This window comes from Ochlerotatus camptorhynchus, unplaced genomic scaffold (genome assembly GCF_037179485.1).
Source record: "Ochlerotatus camptorhynchus isolate MF236.1 unplaced genomic scaffold, CSIRO-AGI_Acam_v1.1 ptg000550l, whole genome shotgun sequence".
NCBI lineage: Eukaryota > Metazoa > Arthropoda > Insecta > Diptera > Culicidae > Ochlerotatus > Ochlerotatus camptorhynchus.
Window position 1 is genome coordinate 4,613,195 of NW_027041033.1, and position 14,540 is coordinate 4,627,734.

Below are 14,540 nucleotides of genomic sequence, written 5' to 3' on the forward strand. Positions count from 1 at the left end.
TGTCACCAACTTCTAAATTGGTTTTCTTAGCTCTTCCTCTCTCATATTTCCTAACTATTTCTTACATTCACACGTATGCATTATTTTTACCCATTATTGTACCCGGATCCAAAATATGTTTCAAAATGCTATAAAATTTTGTTTTTAGAAGCATATTAATAACAAAAGAGCTACTTTATAAAACTTTTGATCGAGATCTAGCAAATTAATAATTTATTGAGTATCAATACAGGTTTTAATTGAATGTTCTTTAATGTAATAGTCAGCATTCATTAGTTGGGACCAGTGATGCAAAATATCATGACACCCACTCGACATTTGTCAACGCATCAACCGACTATCGCTGACAGAACGTTTTGTCAAGCAGTGAGAGGTAGAGACATGGTAAACAACCACAACCACAAACATCACCAGTAATGGTCGCTGCTTACAGGCAAAACGTAACACTCGTTGCTGATGATGTAAAGCACAGCGAAAACAGTGAAGACTTCTGCAGTACGATGATGAGAAAAAGCAAAACGACAGCAGACAATGAAAACAATGACAATGTTCGTCTCGGGTTACAAACAAAGCTGGCAAAATAAAACGGAAGTTGTTGGGCTCACTCACCAACACACTCACATAAGCAAGCAATGCAGCAACTGCTTCAAAATAAGCACAGATAAGTGTCGTGATTGTCGGGAATGACCAGATCGGTGATGGATCACCACCGAAGATGACATTCACCAGTTGCTTTTTACTTCTTTCGTCAACTTGATGGATTGTCATGGAGAGTGCATCGACAAGCACATTGATAGACATGTATCAATCGTTACTACCATCAACTGTTTGACGATCGTGATTGGGACGCAAACTGATCCCATCTTCCGAATTCCATTCAGAAGCTGTCAAAATATATATAAATAATTTCCAAGTATGAACAATGAAATGTCAAGAACACATCGACATAAAATGCACTTCTTCATTTTTTTGCTCAATGCTTATATGTACTAATGCACTGTTCTCGCATATTGTTATTTAATATTTTGAGTTTCAGTCGGTTCCTTAGCTCATTTTTGAACATTTCGACATGTCGACTCAGAGATTGGTCTGATAAAGGGTGTCCACGATGAAATTGCCACACACAAAATTGATTCGCAAAATTCGAGTTTTCATCCGATTGCCATCAAATTTTCAGGGATTGAGAAATAACTATTAAACTTCATTTTACCATTTTACTCGTATTTTATTTACAGTCCATACGCAAATGCCGGCACCTTGGCCTTAACCCCGGCCATAAGATTCTGCACAACCTGTGAATCAACCGTTTTTTGCAAGTAAACCCATACTTTCTTCAGTTCCTCGACTGTCTTCACTACCTTAGGTCGTTTAAGAAGGTGCTGCTTCATAATCGCCCAGTACTTCTCGATGGGGCGGAGCTCCGGAGTGTTGGGAGGGTTGAACATTTTCGGCACGAAATTGACCTTATTGTCCGCATACCACTTCAGCACGTCCTTGGAGTAGTGGCATGAGGCCAAATCCGGCCAGAAGATTGTTGGGACGTTGTGAGCCTTCAGGAGAGGAAGCAGCCGCTTCTGGAGGCACTCTTTTATGTACACCTGTCCGTTCATCGTGTCCTGGGTCACGAAAGGTGCACTCCGCTTCCCGCACGTGCAGATGGCTTGCCAAACCAGGAATTTCTTCGCAAATTTGGACATCTTCTGAGTGCGGACATGCTCCGGAACGCTGAACTTATCCTTGGCCGTGAAAAACAGGTTGCCGGGGATCTGTTTGAAGTCGGCCTTCACATATGTTTCGTCGTCCATGATGCAGCATTCAACTTTCGTCAGCATGTTGAGGTACAACTTCCTGGCACGGGTTTTGGCGGACTTGTTCTGCTTCTCGTCGCGATTAGGGGCCTTTTGTACCTTGAACGTTCGAAGCCCAGCCTTAGTTTTGGCCGTCTGGACAAAACTTCGGCTTAGGTGCAGCTTCTTAGCCACATCCCTAACGGAGGCGTTCGGATTTCGGTTGAAGGCCCCAACTACGCGGTTGTGATTTTTGGTGTTGTACGGAATACTTTTTCCTTCACTTCTGGGCTTCCGATCGGTGGTCAACCGTTCCTCGAACCGCTTAATCACTCGCGACACCGTGGAATTCGCGATTCCCAACGTTTTAGCGATGGAACGATGCGAGAGATCCTTGTTCTCGTGATGAATGCGCAAGATTTTATCACGCACGAGCTGTTCTTTCGACTCCATTTCCGCGAGTTTTGATCACAGGACTTTAAAACTTGCAGGATGTAAATAATGCACTATGAACTAAATCCACCCAAATTTTCATTAAATTCTACCCAACGGTTAAAAAGTTAGAGCAATTTTATAGTGTGGCAATTTCATCGTGGACACCCTTTATAACTCAGGGTTCTGCATTTTCGAAACAAAGAAAAGAAAATGAACTCTCCGCAGAATCGCTTCGTTTGGAGCTATATCATTTTCGTGTTGCCGAGTCACAATGAATATAACTCCTCAAACATGACTTGACTATCGCTTGTTTCGTTTGTCAAGTGCATCAGTTCATTTTATTTGAAGCAAACACTTGCTTCAATAACGCAATGAATGACTCGAAAACTGCTTCCTTCGTTTTTTTCCACTTTCACTTCAATTCGGGGCTCATTAGACTTGTCACGCGTTACGTTATCAGGCATCAAAATATAGTATCCGCACAATATCGGTTGCCGTTAGGGATGGCATCTGGATTATATGTAGTAATAAAATGTTATTTTATATGAAAAAAAATAAATTAACGAGGCCATTTTTTAGTCCGAGATGTTGGCCATCGGGCTCAGGAAAAGTCTCAAATACCCTACAATATGGGTATTTTCGGAACTGGGACGACGCATAGATGCTGAAAATCAATATCCAACGCAATTTTGGAATCCAATGGCCATCGGGTTTCACAAAAATTGAAAAAAAAAACCCTAAGATCTGGGTATTTTCAGAACGGATGTAGATGCTTCAAATCGATATTCGACGCCATTTGTACGATATTTGGCACTTCTTCTGAAATCAGAAGCCATTATTTTTAATTTCAATTTGGCGTCGGACATAGATTTCCGCCCTCTAGATGTCACCCCGATTCCAAAAATACCCTTATTCATCGGTATTTGACAGTATTTCCCACTTTTTCGGAACCAAAACCGCCATCTAAGATATCAAAATGGCGTCAAACATCGGTTTCTGGCCTCTAGACGACTTGATTTTGAAAATACCCACATTGATGGGTATTTGACAGTATTTTCCACTTTTTCTGAAACCAGAAGTCGCTATCTTATATTTCAAGATGGCGTCTGACATCTATTTTTGGCATCTACGTGTCATCCCCGTTAAAAAAAATCATATTTGAGGGTATTTGACACTTTTCCTCAACTCTGAAGCCACCGTCTTAGATTTAAAAATGGTGGCGCATACTTATTTTCAATCTCTAGTCACCCCAATTCCAAAAATACTGGGTGTATAGCAGTATTTCGCATTTTTTCTGAAATCGGAAGCCACCATCTTCGATTTCAAATTGAAGTCGGTCATCGATTTTCTGCCTCTAGACGTCATCCCGATTCCAAAAATAACAATATTGATGTGTATTTGACAGTATTTCCCTCTTTTTCTGAAATCGGAAGCCACCATCTTGGATTTTAAAATGGCGACGGTCATCGATTTTCGGTCTATAGACGACATGCCGATTCCACATATCCTTTATTGATGAGTATTTGACAGTATTTCCCACTTTTTATTGAAATCTTGGCCGCCATCTTGGATTTCAAAATGGCGTCGCATATCAATTTTCGATCTCTCGACATCACCCCGATTCCGAAAATATCCATATTGATGGGTCGGCATCAGTTATTCCCACTTTTTTTTTCTGAAATCGAAAGCCGCCATCTTGGATTTCAAAATGTCTGCAGATATCGATTTACGGCCTCTGGACGTTACCCCGATTAAAAAAATAACCTATATTAATTGGTATTTGACAGTTTTTTCCACTTTTTTTTAAACTGGAAGTCATCATCTTGAATTTTAAAGTGGCGTCGCATATCAATTTTCGATCTCCATACGTCGCCCCGACTCTCAAAACACCCATATTGATGGGTCGGTGTCAGTATTCCCCACTTATTCTGAAATCGGATGCCACCGTTTTGGATTTCAAAATGGCGTCGGTCATCGAGTTCCGGTCTCTAGACTTCACCTCGATTCCAAAAATACCCATATTGATGGGTAAACAAACCACCCGACAATGATAAATTTGACATCCACGTGCACAGGTTTATGCGCATGCGCTTAAAACAAACCGAGTAAACAATCCACAAAAGTCAGAAAAACTGCGCGAATTTGGATCGAAAAGGCCTGGCTTCAATGCGAAAGTAAGTTCATTTGACAAAGAAAGACAAAATGAAAACGAGTCAAGCCAAAACAAACAGCATGATAACTGATCGAAAGCTGTTATGTTTATGTTGAAGGGGATCTGCTCGAAGAGAAGACAGAATGACTCTCAATTGAAAGTGATGATTGACAGCTTCACCGTCGCTTGACGATTTTCGATTGAAAGTGACTTTGTTGGGGCCTGTTCATGATATATTTGTTTGTTATTTGTATTCCAGAAAGATTGTTTCTCGTTCAATTGAAGTACAGACGTACGTTAGCACTTTCGTAAGAGAAATTCCTGAGTTCCAGTTTGTTTACGAGAAAACTATTTTTCTAATTGCGTGAAAGATATGTTATTTTTAAAACCACAACTGATTGTTATGTCTTGAAATCGATTGTGGAAATAATCACAATCGATTTCAAGATATAACAATCAGTTTTAAGAGATTAATTTTTCAGTCAAACATTAAAAGTTAAAGTTTACTTAAGCTTAAGATCTCATAAAATATTTAAGTCTTAAAGTTTCGAACTCCAAGTGTGGATTTCACGGATCAAATTTTTTAAATCTTATAATAGCCCTGTAAATGAACTAGATTGGAAAACAAGAACTTTTATTAAAAATGTTGAGTTCTTGTTCTAAGATTTCTGTATATTTTTTAAATTTAAAAAAATGAACAAGGAGATTTTGAGCAAATGTCCTTGTTGATTTTTTAAATTTGAAAAGCTCGTGGAAAATGCAAACTGTAACACTTTTTTGGAATTCTTACTAAAAATTACTTATCCTTCCAAAATGCATTAGGAAAAAGTTAGCGGGTCAAAAAAGACCCAAACTGCTACTCGCTCCCAAAAATCATCAATTTTTGAACCGATTCTTGATCTATTGGCCTCAAATGAAAGATGAAGGTTTCTAGAATGGCACCCTGCCCAAGATTTCTTTAATTTGGTCATTTAGGCTACCTGGTTCCGATGTATATTTACTTCTGGATAATAAATCATAAATATTTAATATGTCGTTTTTTGAGACCCCTGGGAACTGGTTCCGGGTATCCGGATGTCGACAGATCCACCTGTTTTTTTTCATTTCATGGTGTCTATTTACGTCTGGATGAAAAATCGTCAGTACATGAGGTTTAGGAAGTATCCTTTCTGAAGCCCTGACGGAACCGATTTCGTGTATCCGATGTAGCCAGATTCACCTTACGGTCCTTGGCATGACGTCTATTTACTTTTGGATGAAAAATCATAAAATTTGAGCCGTCGGACGGTGCCAATACATGAGTTTTTGGAAGTGTAATTTTTGGAATCCTGTCGGAATCGGTTCCAGTTATCCGCATGTGGTCAAATTGACCTTTTTTTTGTGGCATGATATCTATGTATATCTGGATCAAAAATCATAAATTATGAGCCATCGCATGCTTCCAGTACATGAGGTTTTGGAAGTGTCCTTTTTGGGGCCTTACGGGATCCGATTCCAGGTATCCAGATGTGGTTAGATCCACCTTTCGGTCCATGCCATGATGTCTATTTACTTCTGGATGAAAAATCATAACCAGTACATGAGGTTTTGGAAGCGTCCTTTTTGAGCCCTACCAGAACCGATTTCGGGTATCCGAATGTAGCCAGATTCACCTTACGGTCCATGGCATGATGTCTATTTATTTCTGGATGAAAAAGTTAACAGAGTATCATTTAATTTCAGAGAAGTTCATAGAACTTCTTAAAAGTTCAGGGAATTTCAAGGAACATCATAGATCTTCAGGATACTTCGTAGAACTTTAGAAAACTTCGTAGAAGTTAAGGGAACTACCTAGAAGTTTTGGAATCTTTCTAGAAGTGCAGTTAACTTTGAGAAAGCTCAGTGAAATTTATAGAAGCTTAGCGGTCTTTGTACAACTTCAGGGAATTTCGTAGAAGTGCAGATAATTTTAAAGGACGTCAGGCAATTTCATCTAAATTTAGTGTACTGTAGAGACTCGGGAAATTTCGCTGAAGTTCAGGAATGTTTCTTTAACTCCATCGATGTTAAAGGTCCCCTGAATATCGAAAAATCGATCTTCAGATGGAGTTAAAGTTTAGTTTAATAGAAATTCGGAAAACTTCAAAGAGCTTCCGAGAATTTCGAAGAAATTCAGTGAGCTTTGTAAAACTTTGGGAAAATTTCGTAAAAGTGGGAACTTTGCACAAGTTTGGGGAACCTTGTTTGATTTCAGGAAACTTAATAGAAGTTCCGGGATCTTGTCCTAATTACACGGCACTTTGTTAAAGTTTAATGTAATGGTTTAAGGAATTCCGTAAAAGTTCAGCAAACTTTGTAGACCTCTAAGAAACTTCGCAGAATATCATCGAAAGTCATGAAAGTTCAAGAAACTTTATAAAAGTGCTGTGAACTTTGTAGAAGTAATTCGTAGAACTTCGTAAAACTTAATAGTTCAGGGGACTTCACAAAATTTGAGCAAACGTTGTAGAAGTTCAGGATATTTGTAGAAGTTCATAAAACTTCTTAGAATTTTAAGGATCTTCGTATCAGTTTGGGGAACTTTGTAGCTTTAGGATCTCCGTTTCGCCAATATGTTCAGGAAAATTCTTAGAAAAGATTCAGGTTCTTTCCGGAAGCTTGGAGAAGTTGAAGGATGTTACTAAATTGTTTTAGAAGCATTGAATTAAAAAAAGGTCTAGTGAACAAACTCCGAGGTTTAACACACAAAAAATCAAGATTACGTACCAACAAAAACCTTCAATATTTTGGGATCACCGAAAATTATTTAGATAGACTTCAATTTAGAGGAAATTTTCAAGAATCTTAGACAAAGAGTCTCAAGCTGTGGGTTATTATGATTCTGAATCTCAAATATTCGAGATGTTTTCAGATTTTCAAGTGATTAAGATTCCAGATTTGAAACAAAGATCAAGGTTGGATTGTACCTTGAAGTAATTTTCAGTCTTCAGGATCTAGATTAGTAAATTTTACAGAAAATTTTGAAATTCTGAGGAGAATTCCTTTAAAATTCTAATGATAATTTCAAAATAATTCTGTTGAGGATTATTAGAAAAAATCGGCGAAAGTTCTGAGGTGACTTCCTGAAAAGTTCCAGGCTAAATTACAACGACGTTTTAAAATATTGAATGTGGTTCTGAGGAATTATAATATTTTATGGAAAATTGGAGGTGAATTCCTTATGATTTCAGAAAATATTTCCAATGGAATACTGAGAAGATTTCCATGGGAATCAAACTCTGAGGGCAGTTCTATGAAAATTCTAGCAGTCCTACGAGTTTCAATAGAATTCGGGAAGAGTTCCAATAGAATTCAGAGAAGAGTTCCAACTAAATGCTGAAGAGAACTCTAAGAAATTTATGGCAGTATTCCAAAAGAGTGCAATTTTCAATATAATTTCAATATCGTTAAGAGAAGACTACTCAGGTAATTCTTAAAAACATACCATAGATGTCTGAGAAAATGTGAACAGGAATTTTAAGGAAGATAATTTGAAGGACATTCACTTATGTACATTAGACTGATGCAAAATTTGCAAGTTTCGCTCGAAAGTGCTCAAAAGGATCCAAATCGGGTTCTGATTACCTCCCAAAAATTTCAGCTCATTTCCATATAAACTTCAAATGCTGTGTGCCAAGTCAGTTTCTTACTAAATGAGTTCAAATTTTGTGATGCTCACCAGGACCCAATTTGTAACCGTTTGGGCACTGTGGAGCAAAATTTCAAATTTTGCCTTAGTCTAATGTACATCCGTTATATTTCTCAAACTGATAGAGCCAAATTCTAGTCTAGAAATTTCTTTGTCTTTCTAAACTACATACATTTTACTATGAGCATTTTTTTTAAACTAGTTCGTTTATTTACTAGGCTCAGTCGTGTGCCAAAAATCCGTAATCCGGCAGTAAATCTAGGTTAGTATTGGGTGCCAATTACTCGTGGCGGGCTCGCGGTTAATGGGTAACAATTTCGATTGGAAGGAGCAAGGTAGGAAACAGGTTTCTGAAGCCTCCTTCAGATACTTTTATCGAACGGTTGACCAAATGCTGGCTGGGCAGGGGCAAGTAGCACAGAAACAGGTGGATAATAAGACTGGGACACAATGGCTGAAAAATGTGAGGAAAGGAGGGGATGGTCACATCAAACTCTAACATCGGACAAACAAAGGAGTTCGTAGATCGCCTGCATGTAGGGAAGATCACGGGTTCCCAATACATCTCTTACTTCACGGAAGGGTTGTCTGGAGGCGTCATTACCCGGGCAACGCCAAACGGCGTGATCGATGTCATCATAACCGGTTTTGCACCTCCATATATTGCTGTCAACGAGGTTTATTCTGTAGAGATGTACGTCTAGCGAGCAGTGGTTGGACATAAGTTTTGACATCCCGCGAATGACTCCCCGACTTACATCCAGACCTTTGAACCACGCTCTCGAAGAAACATTTGGAGTAATGGAATGTAACCACCGCCCAAGAGAATAACTTGTCCAATCGTTTTGCCAACTTAGAAGAGAACTCTTACGTACTAATGGGAAAAATTCATCATCTGAAATTCTTCTATCATAAATCTAGCCTTGTTGTGCGCCTAGCTTTGCGAGAGAGTCTGCCTTCTCATTGGCTGGGATTGAGCAATGTGAGGGGACCCATACAAAGGTAATCCTATATGATCTTTCGACCAGCAAACTGAGACTAACCGCGAAGATGAAGTTATGGTCTATGGGCATATCGGAAATCATCCCCAATGCGAAGTTGATTGCTGCTAGCTCAGCTACATAAACGGAACAAGTTTCCGGAAGGCGGTTGAGTATTCATTGAAGCCACCGAAGCCAGTGGATCCATCAATGCGTGATTCATCAGTGCAAAATCTTCTATTGCAATTGACTGGTTGGTACTTTTCAGCAAAAATACGGAGAATTGAGATAGGTCAAAGTGGATTTGGAACTCCTTGAATAGTCTGTTTCATGAAGAGGTCATAGTCAAAGGGGGAACTGTAGTCAGTAAACCGTACACGAGGGGGCTATAGCACGGAAGGCTAATCCGATGACATACAATTAAGGTAGATACGCACGAATCTAGACTGGGTGCTCAATTCGAGCATTGCTTCGAAGTTTTCAATCACAACGTTGTTACTGACACTACATTTGATCAATACTCTTAATGAGAGCTCCCAGAAACGGTTCTGCAGGTGTTTTACGCCCGCTAGAACCTCTGGGTTCATATTGTTTGTTGAGTACAATACGTATTGATATTGGATACGTTCCAATTTAATTAAGTTGCTTTTTCTTGCCGAGAAGAAGCAAAACGATCCATACTCAAGAATTGAAAGAATGGTTGTTTTATACAGTTTGATGAGCACCCCGGAAGACCGTTTGTTTCAAATACGTAATGTGGGTACCCCAAGTGTATTTTGAATCAAACCAGACTCCAAGGTATTTGAAGGTCAAAGATTGGATAATGTCCAAAAGATTTAGACGCAGTTGGGCAGGAAACCGTTTCCTTGTAAACACTAACAATTCAGTTTTTTTGCGGTGAAAACTCGATCCTCAAATTTCTGGCCCAGAAGGACAGATTATCTAGGGAGTTTTGCAATGGTCTTTGCAAGATTTCCGCATTTGAAACTTTCTAGAAGACGTACATTTCTTCACTCGTAAAATCAATATTTTCGTGGAAAAACCGACCAAAAGTCGGGAATTCCATAATGAAAGCTTAGTGGTGCTTTGATCTTCCGTGATGTTCTTGAAGCTGAAGATCTCGCAATTCTCCTCAAGTTCTTGGTAGCACGCTCTGAAGTAAATGGAACTGCCCTTAAAATCTTTAAACTTCTCTGGACCCCCCTGAATTTTCTGGAACATCCTGATGTTTCTCAACGTTTTCCTAAGGTTTAGAGCTGTTCTGAATTTATCGAAACCAACTTTGACATATCTTTAAACATAATCGAAAGCCTGAACTTGCCATAAGTTATTATAACTGCGCTTATGATCTTTGAAGATCGCTAGACCTAGCTTCGCTGAGGTTCTTGGGTCTTCAATAAATTTTTCTCGAGTTGTGTAAACTTCATGAACAATATCCATGAAGTTCTCCGGATATCCCTGAACATCTTGAGCATTTCCAGGCTCAATCGCTTAAAAAAATATTTAAGGTGATTTTGGAATTACGCCCATTTAAAATCTAAGTCTAGATGAATGCTGAATTGAGTCTACAGATCTGAAGTCCAGGTTGTTTTGGGGACACACAAATATTTTGTTAAATTTACTTTATATCTTACATGATGTGAAGAGGTCACGATTGGTTGGTTTCGTATAATATCTGCTTTTACGTCTAATATTTTACCGAAGACATCACATCAAGGCGACTAGCAAATTTTCCAAAATCCAAGGGACAGATACAGTAGTGCTGCGCTAGAGCATATGTGGAAGCAACCAATAGCGTCGCGTAACCTCACTTTTTACCAGTTCATCAACTTTGAGAACGTAATTTAGAGCCATACTTAGGTTCAAATTGGTCCCAAAATGCATATGGTCTTCTAGTTTATCTGTCTCATAGCGGACGTATTAGAAAAGAGGCGTGTTGCAAGTTTTCTTGATATGTAGTCTTCTATTTTACTCTGCTTTCAACATCTGAATTGTTCGGTACAGGTCATGTTACCCAATTTATATTTTTTAACACATTAACACTATGCAAACTCCTTCAAAATAAACAGATATAGTGCTTAACATAAAACAGATAGCTTTCTGAAGTTATTTGTGCGAACAATTGCAGTCAAAATGAGGTTTTTAACGAACCTTCAGTGCTTGAAATTCGGTAAAATATCATCGAACTTCTATTCATGTGTGATAAAGTGTTGTTTCTCCATCACTTCCAACATTTCCGCTTTCTTCGTTATGAATTAATTCCAAGATTACACTCTCATGACATCATACAGAAGTCACATTGTCCAGCTCATATGGGGCTTATCAACCGAATGGTTCAACTACAAACTCACCCTATCACACGTCATACAGCAGCTTTCCTAGTAAAGCCCCTTCTTTTACCGATATCGGCATCCATCGACTGCTGATAACAGACACACACATACTCACGCACCCACGGAGCAAAGACTCACTGATCTCTGTTGCACCACCGAGTTGTATATGGCATTTTCCTCTGATTGCATTCAACGGAAAACTGATAACCGAAAAAAAATCATCCTTATCAGCGCACAGTCAGTAGTTAACGGTTTCAGGGATGAAGTCAGTTGGATTGGAAGGTAGTGAAAGTCTTGCGAGAAGAACCACCGACCGTGTGTGTTCGCACAGACTGATAACAACCAAATCGCTGCTCGTTGGCTGGGGCCCGGCGAGGTCTTATGTTTGAACAGCATTTTTCTTATCGCGCAGCGCATTCCAATGGCAATGCATGTGTGCTGATATGTTTACTTTATTACTGCTGAAAGAAGGTTCCCTTGCCTGATAGCTTTTTTAGTGTGCGTGAACGAAGTTTTGTTTTTTTTTTCTTCAAGTGAATCAACCCTACTCATCAGTTGGAGGTGAGAAATTACCTCGGAAAGAACGCGTACAAAAGTGGTAAAAGATTTTCTGACTAGTCATGAAATAGTGGCAATTTCGGCAAAAGGAAGACCGAAGATAGTGACAAGCGAATAAGTGCCCCCTAAATGTTCCTGTGTTTGTTTGTGTTTCTGTGGAAAATCATAAGAAATATGTCCACCATAACGGCGACGATACAGCAAGAGCAGCAACTGGAACTGCTCCGGCAGCAGTTGGTAGAACATCAGCGGCGAAAGTTGAGACACATACAGCGGGTGCAGCAGCAGCAGCAGAAGCAAAGCAATAATTATCAAAAACTTCGAAAACTGTGTCGTGATAAGACAGCAACAGCAGCAGCTACAAAGGAGAACTTTTTGCTGCATAAATTTCTGTTCGGTTCGGATACCATTCCGGAAAATGGGACGACAGTGAACGGTGGCGGTTGTGAAGGTGTTTGTGATAAAATGGATTATTTGACTGAGAAAGGTATTTATTGAGGCTTTGTCTTTGTTTGATATCTACTAACAATTAATTAACACGCCCTTCAACTCGCGACCTGCGGTTGCTGCAAGCTGGTTGTTTGATTAAAATTGAATGTTTGGGAATTGTGCTCTATATTAACGATCTATATATATTATAGTTGATTTGATGGAAAAGGTTGTTAGGTGTAAAATTTTAGTGTTTTACCTGGAAATTATGTAATTATTTACAGTACATTTTAGATTCCCGATTTGGTCATTTTAAACATTTGCAACTTTTCAATAATTCATTTGTTGCTGCAAACAACAAAATGACGCCTGAGACAACTCAAGTAACCAACAAACCCGCTAATCGCCCTTTTTGCAATATAAGGTGATATACGACTGATATAAAGTTAGGAAACCCTATATATACCTTATATCTCAAAAAGGGCGATTATCGGGTAGTTAGCGGGTTTGGTGGTTACTTGGGAAAGTTGTAGGAAAACATAATTCCTTTTCGGGAAAATTCCATTAATTTCGGCTGAAAAAAAAAAATCAAAATAATGTCAGCTAAAAGTCGGCTACTTTGAAAAATAAATCAAAATGTAGTTGTACCAGTTATGGCACTAGTGCTTCACTTATTGACCCTAGGGCCTCATTGAAATGTAATCCTATGATCGATATAAATGTGAAAAAGAATGAACAAGACGGACATTTTAAATGGGCCAAAAGAAGGACCACTAGCGTCAAAAATGACGCATTTATTCTATTCGATATTTTCAACAAATCATATGCACTGAAGTCTTTTTTTACACGGTTTTTTTACTCGGTTTTTTTTAACACGGTTTTCCACTATTTACACGGTACGTTTTAAACGATTTCTCGACAACGATACAACCTATCGACTTGATTCCAATCACATTATCCGTTTCGAGCTATTTGTAATCGAATGGCATACTTAAAAAAAATCACAATTTTTGGTGTAAAATATGTCTATATGGACCATATCATGCTTTAATTACAAATGGCATCAAAATCCGATTTTTTAAAAACATTTAAGCATGCGAAAAATCAAAATCTCGTAGGTTTTTTTTTACACGGTTTTTTTTTACACGGACCGTATCCCCCGTGTAAAAAAAGACCTGAGTGTAATTACCTACATTTTTTTCTCAAATGTCATTTTGATCAGATAAATCATTGACATATTATGATTTTATGAAAAAATCTAATCCATTTTGACGTAGACTACGTCTTACGGGAAGGTACTGGGGGTAAATCGAAAATCTAAAATTGCGACCGTCACGAAAAGGTGTAAGGTTTTGAACGCTTATAACTTTGTCATTTATAGATGAAATTAAAATCCAAATACATCAATCGATAGGAAATAACTCTCTAAATCTGCTACATTAAATTATTTTACAATTTTCCATAAAAAAAAACTGTTGATAAATTTTCAAATAAAAAGCGATAATTTTATCACTGTTTTCATGAAATAAACGTTCTCCCCAAACCCAGTCGTCATAATCAAGTACCAGTTGGATGCACATCGTGCTGCTAGAATCTGAAAAATTATAAAAGAGCGCTACTTTTGTGCCTCAACTCATTTTCGCTTCGGACGGTGAGTGAACAGGTAGCAGCAGCAGTAGAAAGGCAGCGGTTCCTGTCAAGCGCGCAGTGTTCGAGTTTTCCACCTCGAACCTTGCGCGTCTTTCCCGTCGAGATCACTGACTGCTGGCAGCGCCGTTGCCTTGATGGCGCAAGCGCTCCGAAGTGAATCAACCTCCTTGTCTGAGTGATAGCCCGCGTTCTACAAATCTCGATTACTTTTTCGAAAGGGCATATTAGCTTTTAAACAACGCATTTTATCGTCGGTTTGGCGTAACTTATGCTCGCCCACGCATACTAACACCACTATAACAGGTAGGAGAAAATTTCCCCTATCTGATGGTAGTGTTAGCATGCGTGGGTGAGCTACCAGTTATGCCAAATTGACGATCAAATGCGTTTACAAACGCTGATACGTCCCTTTGTAACTAACGGCTAGCTAGCACACCTCTTTTCACGCCGCTCAGGGTCGGCACACCGTAGCTAGAAAAAACTCACCTTTTTTTGAGTTCTCAACCTGTAATCAAGTTCAGTGCATGCAAGTAATGAACGCGACTCAAA

The 14,540-nt window shown here is 38.8% G+C and overlaps 1 protein-coding gene across 3 annotated transcripts in view; it reads left to right on the forward strand.

Annotated features, from left to right (window-relative positions):
- The window catches only part of LOC135713306 (uncharacterized), a 170,906-nt gene that overhangs the window by 115,776 nt on the left and 40,590 nt on the right, over window positions 1-14,540 (forward strand). For 2 of the 3 annotated variants that reach the window (XM_065236389.1, XM_065236390.1), the window contains one exon: window positions 11,889-12,399. The exons of the other annotated variant lie outside the window; for it this stretch is intronic. In XM_065236389.1, the coding sequence (XP_065092461.1) occupies window positions 12,042-12,399 (358 nt within the window). In that variant the 5' untranslated portion in view covers window positions 11,889-12,041. Of the gene's footprint in view, window positions 1-11,888; window positions 12,400-14,540 lie in introns of those variants that run through there. 3 annotated transcript variants of the gene reach the window in all.